Below are 20,939 nucleotides of genomic sequence, written 5' to 3' on the forward strand. Positions count from 1 at the left end.
AAAATGGGTGTCTGATTATTTCTGGCTGGGTACTCTGCTGACATAATCTAATGTTTTGTTTTCGTTGTAAAGCCTTTTTGAAATCGGACAGTGTGGTTAGATTAACGAGAGTCTTGTCTTTAAAATGGTGTAAAATAGTAATATGTTTGAAAAATTGAAGTTTTTGCATTTTTGAGGTATTTGAATATCGCGCCACGGGATTACACTGGCTGTTGAGTAGGCAAGCGTCCCACCTAGCCCATAGAGGTTAATTTGTTATTGTACGATACATTGTCTTAAGTGATGACATTTTAACATGCAATGTGTATTTTTTAATAATTGCGCGGGAGGGGATGGCTGCCGTTTTACGGGCTCCTAACCAACTGTGCTATTTTGTTAGTTTTTTTCACATGGTTTGTAACTTATTTTGTACATAATGTTGCTGCTACCAAAAAGAGCTTCACCTCGAACTGGACGAAGATTTTTTTCTTTAATGAGTCCGAAGCAAAGGACATACTGCTTTCCCGAGACCAGGCCCAAATCCTCGTCATTCGCATGAAGAAAAGACAAAGGAGGCGGAGGTCGGGGGGCCTTTTGAGATTTCTTCGGCAAGTGGGTAAACCGCCACTACCATCAGTCCTATTAGCCAACGAGCAATCACTGGAAAATGAACAGGATGATCTACGATCAAGACTATCCTACCAACAGGACATTAAAAACGGTATCTTGTTTCACCGAGTCATGGCTGAACGACAACACGGATAAATAGAGCTGGCTGTGTTTTCCGTGCATCGGCAGGAAAGAGCAGCTACGTCTGGTAAGACGAGGGGCGGGGGTGTGTGTCTATTTGTCTGGTGCGCAATGTCTAATATTAAAGAAGTCTTGAGGTATTGCTCCCCTGAGGTAGAGTACTTAACCTGTTGGGGATAGGGGGCAGTATTTGCACGGCCGGATAAAAAACGTACCCGATTTAATCTGGTTACTACTCCTCCCCAGTAACTAGAATATGCATATAATTGTTTGATTTGGATAGAAAACACCCTAAAGTTTCTAAAACTGTTTGAATGGTGTCTGTGAGTATAACAGAACTCATTTGGCAGGCCAAAACCTGAGAAGATTCCAAACAGGAAGCGCTCTCTGACTATTTCTTGGCCTTCTTGATCATCTCTAACCAAAACAGGGGATCTCTGGCATAACGTGACATTTTCTAACGCTCCCATAGGCTCTCAGAAGGCGCCAGAACGATGAATGGTGGCTTTGCAGGCCATGGCTGAAAAACAGTAGTGCATTTGGATAGTGGTCGATCTGAGGACAATGAGACTGGAGGCGCGTGCACGAGCCGACACCATGTTTACTTTCTCTCTCTTTGAACGAAAACAACGACTCCCGGTCGGAATATTATCGCTTTTTTACGAGAAAAATCGCATAAAAATTGATTTTAAACAGCGTTTGACATGCTTCGAAGTACGGTAATGGAATATTTTGAAATTTTTTGTCTCGAAATGCGTCGGGCGCGTCACCCTTCTTTACCCTTCGGATAGTGTCTTGAATGCACGAACAAAACGCCGCTATTTGGATATAACTATGGATTATTTGGAACCAAACCAACATTTGTTATTGAAGTAGAAGTCCTGGGAGTGCATTCTGACGAAGAACAGCAAAGGTAATCAAACTTTTCTAATAGTAAATCGGAGTTTGGTGAGTACCACACTTGGTGGGTGTCAAAATAGCTAGCCTGTGATGGCCGGGCTATCTACTCAGAATATTGCAAAATGTGCTTTCACCGAAAAGCTATTTTAAAATCGGACATAGCGAGTGCATAAAGGAGTTCTGTATCTATAATTCTTAAAATAATTGTTATGTTTTTTGTGAACGTTTATCGTGAGTAATTTAGTAAATTCACCGGAAGTGTTCGGTGGGAATGCTAGTCACATGCTAGTCACATGCTAATGTAAAAAGCTGTTTTTTGATATAAATATGGACTTGATTGAACAAAACATGCATGTATTGTATAACATAATGTCCTAGGGGTGTCATCTGATGAAGATCATCAAAGGTTAGTGCTGCATTTAGCTGTGGTTTGGGTTTATGTGACATTATATGCTAGCTTGAAAAATGGGTGTCTGATTATTTCTGTCTGGGTACTCTGCTGACATAATCTAATGTTTTGCTTTCGTTGTAAAGCCTTTTTGAAATTGTACAGTGTGGTTAGATTAACGAGAGTCTTATCTTTAAAATGGTGTAAAATAGTCATATGTTTGAGAAATTGAAGTAATAGCATTTCTAAGGTATTTGAATATCGCGCCACGGGATTACACTGGCTGTTGAGTTTTCTCATCTATATTATTTGTGGCTGTCTATTTACCACCACAAACCGATGCAGGCAGTAGGACCGCACTCAACGAGCTGTATAAGGCTATAAGCAAACCAGAAAATGCTCTTCCAGAAGCGGCACTCCTAGTGGCTGGGGACTTTAATGCAGGCGAACTGAAATCAGTTTGACCTCATTTCTATAAGCATGTAAAATGTGCAACCAGAGGAGGAAAAAAACTAGACCACCTTTACTCCATACACAGAGACGCATACAAAGCTCTCCCTCGCCCTCCATTTGGCAAATCTGATTCTATCCTAATTCTATCCTCCTGATTCCTGCTAACAAGAAAAAACTAAAGCAGGTAGTACCAGTGTCTCGCTCAATACAGAAGTGGTCAGATGACACGGATGCTACGATACAGGACTGTTTTTCTAGCACAGACAGGAATATGTTCCGGGATTCTTCCAATGACATTGAGGAGTATTCCACCTCAGTCATCGGCTTCATCAATAAGTGGACCGGCGACGTCGTCCCCACAGTGACCGTACGTGCAGTTGAAGTCGGAGGTTTACATACACTTAGGTTGGAGTCATTAAAACTAGTTTTTCAACCACTTCACAAAATTCTTGTTAACAAACTATAGTTTTGGCCAGTCGGTTAGGACATCTACTTTGTGCATGACACAAGTAATTTTCCCAACTGTTTACAGACAGATTATTTCAATTATAATTTCCTGTATCACAATTCCAGTGGGTCAGAAGTTTACATACACTAAGTTGATGGTGCCTTTAAACAGCTCCTGACAGAGCTGGTGTAACTGAGTCAGGTTTGTAGGCCTCCTTGCTCATACACGCTTTTTCAGTTCTGCCCACAAATGTTCTGTAGGATTGAGGTCAGGGCTTTGTGATGGCCACTCCAATACCTTGACTTTGTTGTCCTTAAGCCATTTTGCCACAACTTTTGAAGTAGGCTTGGGGTCATTGTCCATTTGGAAGACCCATTTGTGACCAAGCTTTAACTTCCTGACTGATGTCTTGAGATGTTGCTTCAATATATCCACATCATTTTCCTCCCTCATGATGCCATCTATTTTGTGAAGTGCACCAGCCCCTCCTGCAGCAAAGCACCCCCACAACATGATGCTGCCACCCCCGTGCTTCACGGTTGGGATGGTGTTCTTCGGCTTGCAAGCATCCCCCTTTTTCCTCCAAACATAACAATGGTCATTATGGACAAACAGTTCTATTTTTGTTTCATCAGACCAGAGGACATTTCTCCAAAAAGTACGATCTTTGTCCCCATGTGCAGTTGCAAACCGTAGTCTGGCTTTTTTATGGCAGTTTTGGAGCAGTGGCTTCTTCCTTGTTGAGCGGCCTTTCAGGTTATGTCGATGTAGGACTCGTTTTACTGTGGATATAGATACTTTTGTACCTGTTTCCTCCAGCATCTTCACAAGGTCCTTTGTTGTTGTTCTGCGATTGATTTGCACTTTTCACACCAAAGTGCACTCATCTCTAGGAGACAGAACGTGTCTCCTTCCTGAGCAGTTTGACGGCTGCGTGGGCCCATGGTGTTTATACTTGCATGCTATTGTTTGTACAGATGAACATGGTGCCTTCAGGCGTTCGGAAATTGCTTCCAAGGATGAACCAGATTTGTAGAGGTCTTGGCTGATTTCTTTAGATTTTCACATGATGTCAAGCAAAGAGGCACTGAGTTTGAAGGTAGGCCTTGAAATACATCCACAGGTACACCTCCAATTGGCTCAAATGATGTCAATTAGCCTATCAGAAGCTTCTAAAGCCATGACATAATTTTCTGGAATTTCCCAAGCTGTTTAAGGGCACAGTCAACTTAGTGTATGTATACTTCTGACCCACTGGAATTGTGATACACTGAATTATAAGTGAAATAATCTGTCTGTAAACAATTGTTGTAAAAATTACTTGTGTCATGCACAAAGTAGGTGTCTTAACCGACTGGCTAAAACTATAGTTTGTTAACAATACATTTGTGGATTGGTTGACAAACGAGTTATAATGCCTCCAACATAAGTGTATGTAAACTTCCGACTTCAACTGTACATATCCCAACCAGAAGCAATAGATTACATGCAACATCCGCACCGAGCCAAAGGCTAGAGCTGCCGCTTTCAAGGAGCAGGACACTAATCCGGATGCTTATAAGAAATCATGCTATGCCCTCCGACGAAACCATCAAACAGGCAAAACGTCAATACAGGACTAAGATGGAATCCTACTACACCGGCTCTGACGCTGTGGCAGGGCTTGGATGTGTGTGGCAGGGCTTGCAAACTGTTACGGACTACAAAGGAAAACCCAACCGTGAGCTGGCCAGTGACGTGAGCCTACAAGAAGAGCTAAAGACCTTTTTATGCTCGCTTCGAGGCAAGTATCACTGAAGCATGCATGAGAGCACCAGCTGTTCCGGGCGACTGTGTTATCACGCTCTCCGTAGCCGATGTGAGCAAGACCTTTAAACAGGTCAACATTAACAAGGCCGAGTCTTGAATATCTCCATGTTTCAAGCAGACCACCATAGTCTCTGTGCCCAAGAAAGCGAAGGTAACCTGCCTAAATGACTACCGACCCATAGCACTCACATCGGTAGCCATGAAGTGTTTTGACAGGCTGGTCCTGGCTCACATCAACACCATCATCCAGATACCCTAGACCCACTCCAATTCACATACCTCAATCGCACTCCACACTGCCCTTTCCCACCTGGAAAAAAGGAACACATATGTTAGAATGCTGTTCATTGACTACAGCTCAGCATTCAACACCATAGTGCCCACAAAGCTCATCACTAAGCTAAGGGCCCTGAGACTAAACACCTCCTGCAACTGGATCCTGGACTTCCTGACGGGCCGTCCCAAGGTGGTAAGGGTAGGCATCAACACATCTGCCACACTGATCCTCAACACTGGGGCCCCTCAGGGGTGCGTGCTTTGTCCCCTCCTGTACTTCCTGTTCACTGTGTGGCCAGGCACAACTCCAACACCATCATTTTGTTTTCTAATGACAGAACAGTGGTAGGCCTGATCACCAACAACGATGAGACAGCCTATAGGGAGGAGGTCAGAGACTTGGCAGTGTGGTGCCAGGACAACAACCTCTCCCTTAATGTGAGCAAGACAAAGGAGCTGATCGTGGACTACAGGAAAAGGAGGACCAAACAGGCCCCCATTAACATCAACAGGGCTGTAGTGGAGCAGGTCGAGAGTTTCAAGTTCCTTGGTGTCCACATCACCAAACTATCATGGTCCAAACACACCAAGACAGTCATGAAGAGGGCACGACAACACCTTTTCCCCCTCAGGAGGCGGAAAAGATTTGGCATGGGTCCCCAGATTCTCAAAGTTCTACAGCTGCACCATCGAGAGCATCCTGACCGGTTGCATCACCGCTTGGTATGGCAACTGCTCGTCATCTGACCGTAAGGCAGATAGCCTAGTGGTTAGAGCGTTGGACAAGTAACTGAAAGGTTGCAAGATCAAATCCCCAAAGCCCCTGAACAAGGGAGTTAATCCACTGTTCCTAGGCCGTCATTGAAAATAAGAATTTGTTCTTAACGGACTTGCCTAGTTAATAGAGGTTTAAAAAAAGGCGTACAGAGGATAGCGTGTACGGCCTAGTCCATTACTGGGGGCCAAGCTTCCTGCCATCCAGGACCTATAATACTAGGCGGTGTCAGAGGAAGGCCCCAAAAATCGTCAGTCGCCGAAGTCATAGACTGTTCTCTCTGCTACCGCACGGCAATCAGTACCGGAGCGCCAAGTCTAGGTCGAAAAGGCTCCTTAACAGCTTCTACCCCCAAGCCATAAGACTGCCGAACAATTAATCAAATGGCCCCCAAGACTATTTACATTGACCCCCCCTTTGTTTTTGTTGCTACTCACTGTTTATTATCTATGCAGAGTCCATCTTACCCCTACCTACATATACAAATTACCTCGACTAACCTGTACCCCCGCACATTGACACATTGGTACCGGTACCCCCTGTATATAGCCTTGTTGTTATTTTGTGTAACTTTTTATTTTTTACTTTAGTTTATTTTGTAAATATTTTCTTAACTCTTATTTATTGAACTGCATTGGGCTTCTAAGTAAGCATTTCACGGTAAGGTCTACACCTTTTGTATTCGGTGCATAACAATTTGATTTGATCCCACAGGATCTTACTGGGGTGGAGTATTTCTCTCCCAGCATCGAGCCTCTCCACCCAGTCATCTACGCCACGGCTATCGTCCTCCTGCTCTGTCTACTGATCATCATCATCAGTTACATATACCACCACAGGTAACAGCTCTACCTGCATACTCGTCCTGTTAGAGTCTAATACAGTGTATACCAGGTATATAAGATACGGTCGTGTCTTTGCTATGCCGGATTAAGTGATATGACATGCTATTTTATAAAATAATTTCTCTGTAATTAATATTACCAGATCAAACTAATCATGTAAATGTAATTAACTAGAAAGTCAGGGCACCACGGAAGAATGTTTATAGAGCTGTTGTCTTCCGAATAGACTCTTAAAGACCTGGTAATCTTTTATATCAATAGCAGTCAATAATTAATCGTCACCTTATTCAGTCTCATCTGAACGTTGTAAAATTCTTGGCTATCTTCACGAACCCTGACTAACAAGTTGAATCAGCAATACAACATTTGGTTTAGTTATTTATTTACTAAATACCTAAATAATCACAGAATTACATATACACAGGATGGATCATACATTGATCACTAATTATGCCATACAAGAAAATGTCCCGAGCGGACGGAACCGATATGATGGCTGGTTACACAAAGAAAGGGGGTTGGGTTTGAATGAAAGCGCGGGAAGACTGAGGAACAAAAGGATTGGGTCTCTATCGGACCTTATGAAGCTATGCTATTGTAAATACAGAATATTATGCATTCTAAATAACCGCCTATTTGGAAAAGGAAAATGCAATAAATATTTACTCTGAGTTGCGCTTTGGTAGATTGGTCGTAGATGGAAGACTGTGTTGCCCAGCAGAGATCTCCCTTGTCCTTTGAAGAATATGTCTTGTGATAGAACGTCGTGTGGTAGAACGGATACGTTGTAGTAGTCTTTCTGAAGAGATTGTCCGTCCTTTCCTAGCCCACGTTTACAGCTGCTGCTGCTAACTCAACGTCTAGGATGTATCACTTCTTTAGTGAGTAAGAGTTCAAAGTTCATACCAAGTTGCCGTTCAACCAGAGCTCACGCTGAGGTTGGCTTAGTTCTGTAGTTGATATTAGCCCTTTTAAACGTATGGACAGCAGTCCTCACGTCATCGGGAACACAAGGTTGACTTTCGTCAATGAGCTTTTGTAGTGGTGGAAAGAAGGGCGTGTTGCATAGTTCACAACCAATGTCTGTTCACTTGGGCGGGGCCACTTATGAAAATAATTCTCTCATTTAGAAGCTAAAATTACATTTAATCTTTTCACAAATAGTTTCATATTTAAACATTTAAATTGCACAACAATTCCATGTGAATCTGATAACTAGGATGTGACAGTTTGTCATCCTATCATCAGTAATAATGTCTCAGATGACAACTGATCTGACATCATATACTTTATGTACCAACGGATATTTTCAACTGGTTGGATTACCGAAATATGGTTCCGTTCCACAACCTTTTGATGTTACCAGACTCTCTCTATGTTAACAAAGGGCTTTCTAAGAGTCCAATCTGTATAGTAGAGAGAGAAAATGGGGAAAGGTATTTATGGGGGTCATAAACCTTACCAACAGGGCAACGCCATGACAATTCCAAGTACCAATCTTATTAGTAGTACGGTATCTAAAACAGTGTATATTACCAAATGGTGGACTGTGACTCGTTTTCGGGTCGCAGCATAAGATTTGAGGCCAGAAGGTTTCTTATTGGTTGGGTCACAATGCAAAGAAGTTTGGGAACCAATACTGTCCAGGCTCCAGTAAGATTTTCACCACTCCACAAGTGTATCTATACCATTCCAAACTCATTCAAAATTACAACAAAGATTTTGAATTTGTCAAATGTACAAATAGCTTTTTTTTTTTACATTTGGCTATCATATTTTATTCCCTGAGCTCAGCATGTATTTGCTGAATCTTACCATGTCAGTTTTGTGTGTTTGCGTGTTCAGGTCTGTCCGGATCAGCCGTAAGTACTGGCACATGCTGGTCAACCTCTGCCTCCACATCTTCCTCACCTGTGGCGTCTTTGTGGGTGGCATCAACCAGACACGCTACGCCAGCGTGTGCCAAGCCGTGAGTATTCCCCCCTACTACCCACCATACCCCCCTGGTGTGCAAGCCTATCTGCCTACCATGCAGACTGGCAACCTGCCTTCCCGTGCCCAAAGCATCTCACAATTATATGGGGATCTCAAGATGTTGTGGAGAAAGATGTGCCTTTGGCAACATACTGTGATTCTGGACTTGTGGCTGAGTCCCGACTCTCCACCTTTCTCCCAAAGTGTGCACTTGCCGCCATAGATTGAAATGCATTGGATTGGCTAGAGGGAGTTTACACCATTTGTGAAATCCATGATGAGATGTGTGCAAGTGCACACTTTGGGAGAAGGGTGGAGAATCGGGACTCGGCCTGTCTCTCAAGTATTTATATTTCAGCTGAAGGCAGCCCCTGCTGATCTTCACTGGGTTCTTTTATTAATGAATTGTCTCTCATACAAAGGGCCCGGCTGGTAGAGAACATCTGGGAAAATACTGGTTTTCCAGTATTTACCAGCAATAAAGGATATCCGACAGCTAGGCTCTACTTTGTCAAGGAATTTCAACAACTGACAATTAGTACAATAACATTTTATGAAGTTAATTTTCAGAAAATGCCTAGTATTTTGCCCACAAATAATTTGTGAAGCATCTATATAGCGCCTATGTAGAATGTATGAATGCTCTATAAAGCCTTCATATAGTCCAGGCAAAATATATGGAAAAAATCTTCCACTTTTTCATAAAAGCATGAAACTTGGTACACTTGTACAGTTTGGGGCACTGAACCTTTTCACAGCTAAGGTTTTTGTTTGAAGTTGGACTGAGATTGTTGTCTTGTTTTTAGGTGGGCATCATTCTGCACTACTCTACCCTGGCCACGGCTCTGTGGGTGGGCGTGACGGCACGCAACATCTACAAGCAGGTGACTCGCAAGGCCAAGCGCTATGAAGAGCTGGACGAGCCCCCGCCCCCTCCACGACCCATGCTGAGGTAAAATACTACAGTTCCCACAATGCACTGTTATGAAACTGCTTGGTCATTATACCCTATGAAAGCCCTGCCTACTTCCTGATTCTAGTTCTGTACAGTTTTTGAATGGGCTTCAAGCTTATATCATCAAATTCATGAAAACGCAGTCATATAAGATATATATATAAAATTATATTCATATTTGTGCATTGATTTGCTCGTACCTGATGCCTTTTATCGAAATATTTTATGCTTAATAAGTAAGACACATCGGCGAAAGTTAGTCTCATTTGAATTACAACTCCTGTAGTCTAGTTAGCATGCTGGAGCTTGCTTGCTTGAGTTGAGGACTCACAGGACGGTAAAAACCCTTTAGTTACAGTCCATTTGATGTGTTTTATATTAGATTACGCTGTGGCTTTTTTACTGAACATTGCCAGCCAGTACTTAAAAGAAATACAAAACCTATTTTTTTTTTTGTAGACCAGCAAGCTGTTGAAAGTGAGATATATATATATATATATGTATATATATGTATATATGTATGTGTGTGTGTGTGTGTGTGTGTGTGTGTGTGTATATATGTATATATATGTATATATGTATATATGTATGTGTGTGTGTGTGTGTGTGTGTGTGTGTGTATATGTATATATATATATATATATATATATATATATATATATATATATATATATATATATATATATATATATATATATATATATATACATACATACATACAGCTGGTGGGAGTTGTAGTTAAAGTGTGTAGTTCTAATGACTTTTCGGCTTCATGCTTCGTCTTGGCCGTCAAATACATTGAAAACTGGCATATGGTAAATTCACTCGGAAACACTTATACATTTTAATATACATGTTTAAATGACCATGTTTTCATGAATTTGACGGTGTAAATTTGAAGACAATTCTTGACCTTCAAAACGAGGAACCAGGAAGTACCACTTTCATGGCATCTAGCGAGTCCGACAAGTGTGTGCACTGTAGTTGAAATGCTGTATATTCACATTTGAATGTTTTTCTCTCCCTTTACAAGGAGCTGCTAATACTATTGAAATATATTCTAGAAAGGTTTCTCTTATCTCTGTGACTTATGGAGGGAGAAAGGTTGGTTTGTGTTGTTGATTTAAATTCCATCACAGGGTGTTACTATAGAGGCCTAAAGCATACATACCATCTCTACCACCAATTTGATCTCTTCCACAAGAAAGCAGGTCTTAATAAGTTATTTTTCCAATACCTTTTCCTACCAGGTTCTACCTAATAGGCGGAGGGATACCGATCATAGTCTGTGGCATAACCGCAGCCGCCAACATCAAGAACTACGGTAGTCAGGCCAACGCGGCATAGTAAGTAGTGCCAGTCTGTCACATTGTATGGAAACCAATTAGTCCTTCTACTATACTGTGTGTTTATGGAAATTCTGTTACATTGTATCTCGCCAGAAGGCTTTGTGTGTATATAGACAAAACTATACCCAAGAGAAATTGCCTTTTGTTTTTGACTGACCAGAATGCATGTGTGGATTTATGTAAATAACACATATTTAGCGGGGATAGGAAAAGTTCTGAGTCCCTGTGAAGTTCTGAGAACCCGATTAGGGAGCGCTATTTATAGTGTCTCGGCACCTCACGTCTGCTGCCAGTTTCACTCCTTTTTCTCTCGATCTCGTGTTCTGTCTTTCTGTCTTTCTCTTTCACTCTTCTCGCTCTCTTTTCTCTGAAATCTTCTGCCATTTTCTTAATCTATCGTTCTCTTCTCTTTCGTCCTCTTTTTCTCTCATTCTCATGTTCTCTCTCTCTTGTTCTTGCTCGCTCCCCCCTTTCTCTTTTATGGTGGCAGCTGTTTGGGTTGCATAAGCGCACTGAGTAATTTGGAAATCTGGACCTGGAAGTCTTTGGAGTTTAATTAATTCACAGCTACCGAGACGAATGGAAACCGCCCTGTGGAATTTTCTGGAACAGATTCTCTGAGAATAGGAAGAGCAGGATGTTTAATACAAAGAGACTCAATGCGTGCACGTGTGCCTTTACCTGATTTAATGAGATAAGGGGTTGAGTCAAACTTGAAATGATGAAGTTATTATATATATTTTTTTAAAGGTTGGACCACTTGAATGGTTGGCACTTGACTCATCCAGTGACTCATTATGCAAAGATTTGTCATGGGTCGTTCCACCACTTCGGTGCCTTTTGAAAAGTGTAACTTTTTGATTTCACCTCATTCAAACATTCTGTCATAAAGAGAGAAAAATACTATAGTAAGTGCCTATTAAATGCCAAATAAAGTAACTTATGACTAATTGGGTTGATTTTTTTCGCCTTAAATCGGCCATAAATCCGCTTGTGACATGGGAAGCTTGTTGTGTGCAAATAGGAGTGGCAAAATGAAATTGTGAAAACATTTCTTGCCTATCTACAGGGTTGACGTGTTATGCTTAGTTTTCCGCCACAAAACATCAGAAAATGCCCCAAAAGAGAACCAGCTCACCTGCTTTAACATTATTATTTGCCTATTAAATGTTTAATGTTTCTTTTGCAATAATAACAAAAAGGAATAGGTTCACCATTAACACGATTTCAGTTCACGTAACAGGGTTGACCTTAAAATGAGGGACATATGTAAATGAATCACTCATCACATTAAATAAATGATTATCTCAGAAATGACTTTGTAAAGCAACAAAATAACTAGGGCTTTACAATGATGGTGAAATTTGGGGGTTAAGAGGTTCAAATCTTCCAAGAAGTGACACAGTTGGTTGATGGAGGGACATGTGAAGATTCTGAATTTTGGCACTTTAGCAAGTATTTATACATAAAAAAATCTGATTTATTGAATAAACAATTTGGTCTATTTTAAAGGACAATTCATTTAATATAACAGGCTTTTAACATTCAGTATTGGTGCATAATTTCTACTTAAAATATCAAAGGCACTCTTTGTGGCACGACCCTAATACATGTCATATGGCTCCATTGCCAACATATGTTTTTGCTGACATATCAACACCACTGCATACTACATTTGTGTGAATGATAACGTGCGTGTGTACCACATTAACATAAATATTTACTGTTTGTACTGATGCCTTCCCCCTCTGTGTGTCTCTCAGTTGCTGGATGGCGTGGGAGCCCAGCCTGGGGGCCTTCTACGGCCCTGTCAGCTTCATCGTCTTCGTGGACTGCATGTATTTCCTTAGCATCCTCCTCCAGCTGCGACGCCACCCTGAGCGCCGCTACGAACTCAAAGAGCCCGCAGAGGAGCAGCGGCGACTGGCGGTAGCAGGCAGCGAGGCCGGAGATGTCCCAGCCACCCTTCTCCACCTCCACCCCCACGACGCCTCGTCCTCCACAGTTTCGGCTCCCCACGCCGTGTCCCTGTTTGCCTTGGAGAACGAGCATACGTTCGCGGTGCAGCTCCTGGGCGCGGCCGCGGCTCTTGGGCTCTACGCTGCGCTGTGGGTGTTTGGCGCCATGGCCGTGTCCCAGGAGAGGCCGGCCGACCTGGTGTTCTCCTGCCTGTTTGGCGTGGCGGCGCTGGCCCTGGGTGGCTTTCTAATGGCGCACCACTGCGTCAACCGCCAGGACATGAGGCGCCACTGGGCTCAGGCCTGTTGCCCTGGGAGACGGGCCTACTCTGCGCAAGAGGACGCCCTGCTGCCGCTGCCGGGGACATCCACGGCCTCCGCGGCTGGGTCGGTTGGTAGGGGCAATGGCGATGCAGTCAAGTGTGCCCACAGCAGCGCTGAGTCATCCTGCACCAATAAGAGTGTCCCCAGCATGCGAAACTCCGCCCAGGGAAGTAAACTGACCAATCTGCATGCAGAGGCGGCGCAGAACAAGTCCCTGCCCCTAATACCCCTGCCCGCGCCGGCCAATGGTGCAGCCTTGCTGGACAACAGCCTGACTGAGCACTCTGTGGACAACGAGATCAAGATGTACGTGGCGCCTGTGGAGGTGCAGTTCCGGCCCGTCAACAACAACAACAATCCCACTGCCGCCACCAACGGACACGCGGGCCGGCACCACAAGAACAGGGCGCGGGCCCACCGGGCCAGCCGACTCACGGTGCTGCGCGAGTACGCCTATGACGTGCCCACCAGCGTGGACAGCAGCGTGCAGAGCGCCCCCCACAGGCGGCATCGCCATGAACACCACGACAGTCAGCAGGCACGGAGCAGCCGACGGGCAGCCTACATGGCCTACAGAGAGCGCCTCCAGAGCCAGATGCAACAGGACAGCAGCGACGCCAGCACGTCCCTGCCCCGACGCTCGCGCTATGCCGACAAGGGAGGGGGCAGCACTAGCACCCTGGGCAACGGGGCTGTCAGAGGAGTTGGAAGTGGAAGTGTAGGAACAATAGTAGGATCAGGTGGGGAAAGTGAGGGGGTTGGGACTGCTGCTTCCGTTACGAGTAAAAGCAGTGGTCGTGTAAAGCAGCCCAATAATACAGAACTGGTGGAGGGCCAGCCCAAATCGTACGGGCTCAACCTGGCTACACAAAACGGCACGCTGAAAGACAACGGGCAGAACATGCCTTTAATCAACACAGAGAGCTCGAGCTCGGCCAACATAAAGACTGGCCTATGGAAACACGAAACTACCGTGTAGCGAATGTTTTCTGCACCAAAGACTGGATATCACGTGCTCTACCCTTCAACTGTGAAATTTTATTTTCTACTATTGTTGCTTTTTAGATTTGTGTACAATATTTTTTATTTTTTTTAAAATGTATTGGGAAAAATAGTCCCACTATTTTGAGTTTGTGAAAGTGTGTGTTTTGGATGCCACTCGTCTGTTTCTGTAGTAGACATTTTATAAATGGTCTATTTTTATATCATTTCATCCCGATTGGTTACACTGTTCTCGAGTTTTGTACGTGAAACTACATGGTCTGTACCGTTACTGTATCATGCATATCCATTGGGCTGGTTCTTTTGTATTTTCTAGTTTGTTTCAACGTAATAAACCAACAGTTTCTATTTCCATTCACCTAATTGAAAGTCTCTCATTCCCCTGTTCTCGGTTAACCTTGACTCCGGCATATTTCAAGAGTGCGAAGGTGAGTCAAAGCATCTTGGTTCTCAAAAGTTCCCCTACTGTCAGTGGTTCCTTGACAAGCTCAAGGAACCACTGGCTTGCTCAAGGGGTCCACAACGCCTGCAGTGATTTGACAGCAAGAGTCACTGTCAGCAATGAGAGGAGAGGATAATTAATGCAGTGCATCTTCACCTCTATACCTCTCCCCTCTCTGTAGCAGACCATCAGTGCTTTTTACTGCTAGATATATCTGTTAGGAAAGAGTGGGGAGGAGTGACGACTGAGCTGTACTTTACCGCACAATGTGTTGGAGAGGGATGGATTGCCATCATTTAGTCTGTTAGATGCATCCCATTGTCAGTTATCATGTACTGGTCTTAATCCGTTGATTAGTAATCCCCGTATAGGGCCTAGGGGCAATCCATGCTGGAGGATCTGCCCTAAATGTTCACAATACGTTAGACAGTCATTTGTTTGACATACTGCACCTATTACGAATCAACCTGTCCTTTTATTCAACTTTTGTGTGAAGGTCATGTAAAAAGAAAGTACAGATGTGATTCATTAAAAAAAGACTGACTAACTTTCGAAGTCACAAAGGACACAGCAAAGGAAGTAAAGACATCACTTGAATGTTTATGCTAATGATGCAATACAAAGCATATTTCAGGCAGGCAGAGATGTATTACCCAGCCATCTTGAAAGTGACAAACTGTAATACGGCCTTTGAATAATGTATTGAGCAGTTATGGCTTGATTAGTGTTGACTTCAGTGATTCCCTCCAGTCAGGAGCTTCATATAATGACAAAGGTTTCAAGGAGTCGATCCCATCTGTTAGAAAAGTGTCAACCTCAAGTTAACTTCCTGTTTTCTTTCTTGAGCTAATCAAGTCAACCAACAGGCTGATACAATCTGCTTTGAAATCACGCAGACACCTTGGGCAAAAATGTATAAATTAAAGATCCGATATTAATAGTCAATTGCTTCCCCAAATGTGTGTTTAGAACTCAGCAAAGGATATCCAATGCAGCCAGGACTTGACTGTAAAAAAAAAAGTAGTTGAGAAACTTCAAATGGTGGTTTTTGTCACCAGCTATGAATACCTAAGAGCGTGACCAACCACTTTCTTATGGGAGGCGAAGGACGTTAAAGGTCAGACGAGTAATGCATCTTTTACATTTTGCGATTACTGCCTACCTTGCCTGGAAGAAGCATCTGGCTTTGTTGTGGGAACTTGCCATGGGAATTAAGATTGATACCTTCTACAAAGTCATGCCATCTGTGCTAGTCACAATTAGCTGGCTCGAACTGTCTAGAGGAAAATAAATATATTACCTGGAGCGTCCTAATTACTTACAGCTTTAGAGGCCTGAAATATAGATTCAAATATAAATTAGCAACCAGCGTTTCTAATGATTATGGCAGTGTCAAGCTATTGTCTTATTACATGTAGCGAAATATGAAATCAGGAATCCGTGTGGTGGTGAGAGTTGATCATTTGGTGTGCTCCTGCACATGGACGCCATTTGGACTAATGTGGAAGACCATGCAGTCCCTTTTGATGGAGCTTTTCTGTATTCTTAGTATTTTCAGCTAAAAATGATGAGTAGTCATGTGCTTTTATCTGAACGCATTGTTTGCAGTCAATATGTTGGTTAGTTGAAACGTTGCAATATGTTACAGGTTTACAAGAGAGCCACAATATTGCACTTTTGATTGATTCGTTCAAAATAATCTGAAATCATTTGACTCATTAAAATCTTCTGTATTAATTGCCACGTTCACGATTTTCGCTTACATTTCCATCGGAAGGCATGCATTTTAGGCTATTACTACACACGATACCTCAGAGCATTAGGATAATCCACACAAAGGCAATGACTGACCACGGTAAATAGAGAACACACAAGTGTTTGTAATATCCAAATCCAGGGACCTGCTTTTGTGTACCATATAGCCCAGAAAATGGTGACTTTAGACTGGAGTTACATAAACCCATCACACATAAGATTCTGTGTTAGCCTCATCACGCCCAGGCCACACTCAGTTCTAGTGCGACCTGTCAACTGCATAGTAGATTCAGGAGGTTGTGAGAATCACTCCAAATTGCATCTGAAGGGGAAGCTACTGTGACTGAGCCACTAGCCTTTTGGGTAAACTAGCTTATTTCATGTACTACAATGCAACTCTAGGGCATTTGCACATATTCATAGGCTATTCAAGTTAAGTGAATGTGCTGGCAGTGGTATTTACAAAACATCCAAGTGGGACACATTTTCTAATAGTATACCCTACTATGCTTGTATGCAATTAGGGTTGCACAATTCCAGTAACTTTCCCAAAATTCCCAGTTTTTCTAGAAATCCTGATTGGAGGATTTACGGATTTCCTGCTTATTCCATCCTGACGTCAAGGAATTTTTCAACCAGGATTCAGAAAAACTGGGAATTTTGGGAAAGTTACTCGAATTGTGCAACCATAATGTGTAATGGTACACAGTAGAAAGTTCACATAGAAATGTGTTGTGTAGAACAGACATTCTCACTCTCAATCAGGATAGGAAGTCATGTAAACACTATACATTAGCAAGATGGCGCCGACCGAGATGGTCGCTTCACTTCGAGTCCTTAGGAAACTGTGCAGTATTTAGTTTTTTTATGTATTATTTCTTACATTGTTACCCCAGGAAATCTTAAGTTTTATTACATACAGCCGGGAAGAACTATTGGATATAAGAGCGACGTCAACTTACCAACATTACGACCAGGAATACGACTTTCCCGAAGCGGATCCTCTGTTTGGACCACCACCCAAAACAATGGATCTTATCCCAGAAGCCGACCCAAAACAACACCGCCGCATAAGGGGCAGACGGAGCGGCCTCCAGGTCAGGCTCCGTAGATGTGCACATTGCCCACCGCTCCCGAGTATACTACTCGCCAAGGTCCAGTCTCTTGACAAAAAGGTAGACGAAATTCGAGCAAGGGTTGCCTTCCAGAGAGCCATCAGAGATTGTAACATTCTCTGTTTCACGGAAACATGGCTCTCTCGGGATATGTTGTCGGAATCGGTTCAGCCACCGGGCTTCTCCATGCATCGCGCCGACATAGATAAACACCTCTCTGGGAAGAGGAAGGGCGGGGGTGTATGCTTCATGATTAACGACTCATGGTGTAATCATAACAACATACAGGAACTCAAGTCCTTCTGCTCACCCGACCTAGAATTCCTTACAATCAAATGCCGGCCATATTACGTCCCAAAATAATTCTCGTCAGTTATCGTCACAGCTGTGTGCATTCCCCCTCAAGCAGACACCAAGATGGCTCTCAAGGAACTTCACTGGACTCTATATAAACTGGAAACCATATATCCTGAGGCTGCATTTATTGTAGCTGGGGATTTTAACAAAGCAAATTTGAGAACAAGGCTACCGAAATTCTATCAGCATATTGATTGAACTACATGCGGGAGTAATACACTATATCACCGCTACTCTAACTTCCACGATGCATACAAAGCCCTCCCCCGGCCTCCTTTGGAAAATCCGACCACGACGCCAACTGGCTCCTACTGTCTTATAGGCAGCAACTCAAACAGAATGTACCAGTGACTAGAACCATTCAATGCTGGTCTGACCAATCGGAATCCACGCTTCAACATTGTTTTGATCACGCGGACATGTTCCGGTCATCCTCAGAGAACAACATTGATCGATACGCTGACTCGGTGAGTGAGTTTACAAGGAAGTGCATTAGAGATGCCGTACCCACTGTGACTACTAAAACCTACCATAACCAGAAACCATGGATGGATGGAGGCATTCACAAAAAACTGAAAGCGCGAACCACCGCATTTAACCATGGAAAGTGGTCTGGGAATATGGCTGAATATAAACAGTGTAGTTATTCCCTCCGGAAGGCAATCAAACAAGCAAAATTCCGGTACAGGGACAAAGGGGAGTTGCAATTCAACGATTCAGCCACCAGACGTATGGGTCTACAGGAAATCACGGACTACAAAAAGAAAACCAGCCACTTCAGACACCAACATCATGCTTCCAGACAAGCTAAACACCTTCTTTGCCCGCTATGAGGATAAAACAGTGCCAGCGTCACAGCCCGCTAACAAGGACTCCTTCTCCGTAGCCGACCTGAGTAAAACATTTTAAATGTGTTAACCCTGGCAAGGCTGCTGGCCCAGACTGCATGCCTAGCCGCATCTTCAGAGCAATGCGCAGACCAGCTGGCTGGTGTGTTTACGGATATATTGCTCCCTATCCCAGACTGCTGTCCTCACATGCTTCAAGATGGCTACCATTGTTCCTGTTCCCAAGAAGGCAAAGATAACTGAACTAAATGACTACCACCCCGAAGCACTCACTTCTGTCATCATGAAGTGCTTTGAGAGACGAGGATCATATCACCTCCACTTTACCAGCCACCCTAGACCCACTTCAGTTTGCATACTGCCCCAACAGGTCCACAGACGATGCAATCGCCATCACACTGCACACTGCCCTATCCCATCTGGACAAGAGGAATACCTAGGTAAGAATGCTGTTCATTGACTAAAGCTCAGCATTCAACACCATGGTACCCTCCATGCTCGTCATCAAGCTGGAGGCCCTGAGTCTCAACCCCTCCCTGAGCAATTGGGTCCTGGACTTTCTGACGGGCCGCCCCCAGGTGGTGAAGGTAGGAAACCTCTCCACTTTGCTGACCCTTAACACTGGGGCCCCACAAGGGTGCGTCCTCAGCCCCCTCCTGTACTCCCTGTTCACCCACGACTGCGTGGCCATGCACACCTCCAACTCAATCATCACGTTTGTAGACGACACTACAATGGTAGGCTTGATTACCAACAATGACGAGACAGTCTACAGAGAGGAGGTGTCACAAAAACAACCTCTCACTCAACGTCATCAAAACAAAGGTAGAATGTTTTAAGTTCCTCGGCGTATACATCACAAACTGAAATGGTCCACCCACATAGACAGTGTGGTGAAGGTGCAACAGCGCCTCTTCAACCTCAGGAGGCTAAAGAAATTTGGCTTGTTACCCAAAACCTTGACAAACCTTTACAGATGCACAACAGAGTGCATCCTGACAGGCTGTATCACAGCCTGGTACGGAAACTGCACCGCCCTCAACCGCAAGGCTCTCCAGAGGGTGGTGCGATCTGCACAACGCATCACCGGGGGCAAACTACCTGCCCTCCATGACACCTACAGCACCCGATGTTACAGGAAGGCCAAAAAGATCATCAAGGACAACAACCACCCGAGCTACTGCCTGTTCACACTGCTACCATCCAGAAGGCGAGGTCAGAACAGGTGCATCAAAGCTGGGACCGAGAGACTGAAAAACAGCTTCTATTTCAAGGCCATCAGACTGCTAAACAGTAATCACTAACTCAGAGAGGCTGCAGCCTACATTAAGACCCAATCACTGGCCAATTTAATAAATTGATTACTAGTCACTTTAAACAATGCCACTTTAAATAATGCCACTTTAATAATGTTTACATATCTGTAGCTGTAGCTTCCCTGTAGCTCAGTTGGTAGAGCATGGTGTTTGCAACACCAGGGTTGTGGGTTCGTTTCCCACGGGGGGCCAGCACAGGAAAAAAAAAATGTATGAAATGTATGCATTCACTACTGTAAGTCGCTCTGGATAAGAGCGTCTGCTAAATGACTAAAATGTAAAATGTAAATATATCTTACATTACTCATATCATATGTATATACTGTATTTTATACCATCTATTGCACCTTGCCTATGCCGCTTGGCCATCGCTCATCCATATATTTATATGTACAGTTGAAGTCGGAAGTTTACATACATTTAGTTTGGAGTCATTAAAACTTGTTTTTCAACCACTCCACACATTTCTTGTTAACAAATTATAGTTTTGGCAAGTTGGTAAGGACATCTACTTTGTGCATGACACAAGTAATTTTCCCAGTAATTGTTTACAGACTGATTATTTCACTTATAATTCACTGTATCACCATTCCAATGGGTCAGAAGTTTGCATACACTAAGTTGACTGTCCCTTTAAACAGCTTGGAAAATTCCAGAAAATGATGTCATGGCTTTAGAAGCTTCTGATGGGCTAATTGACATCATTTGAGACAATTGGAGGTGTACCTGTGGATGTATTTCAAGGCCTACCTTCAACCTCAGTGCCTCTTTGCTTGACATCATGGGAAAATCAAAAGAAATCAGCCAAGACCTCAGAAAAGAAATTGTATACCTCCACAAGTCTGGTTCATTCTTGGTTCAGACTACGGTTTGCAACTGCACATGGGGACAAAGACTGTACTTTTTGGAGAAATGTCCTCT

General features: G+C 43.5%; 1 protein-coding gene across 1 annotated transcript in view; it reads left to right on the forward strand.

Moving 5' to 3' along the window:
- The window catches only part of LOC106577615 (adhesion G protein-coupled receptor A3-like), a 58,057-nt gene extending 43,514 nt beyond the window's left edge, over positions 1–14,543 (forward strand). Inside the window, exons 15-19 of the mRNA XM_014155829.3 lie at positions 6,493–6,617; positions 8,469–8,592; positions 9,404–9,549; positions 10,803–10,898; positions 12,665–14,543. Of these exons, the coding sequence (XP_014011304.3) occupies positions 6,493–6,617; positions 8,469–8,592; positions 9,404–9,549; positions 10,803–10,898; positions 12,665–14,162 (1,989 nt within the window). The 3' untranslated portion in view covers positions 14,163–14,543. The remainder of the gene's footprint in view (positions 1–6,492; positions 6,618–8,468; positions 8,593–9,403; positions 9,550–10,802; positions 10,899–12,664) is intronic.
- The last annotated feature ends 6,396 nt before the right edge of the window (positions 14,544–20,939 follow it).

This window comes from Salmo salar, chromosome 18, assembly GCF_965601325.2.
Source record: "Salmo salar chromosome 18, fSalSal1, whole genome shotgun sequence".
NCBI lineage: Eukaryota > Metazoa > Chordata > Actinopteri > Salmoniformes > Salmonidae > Salmo > Salmo salar.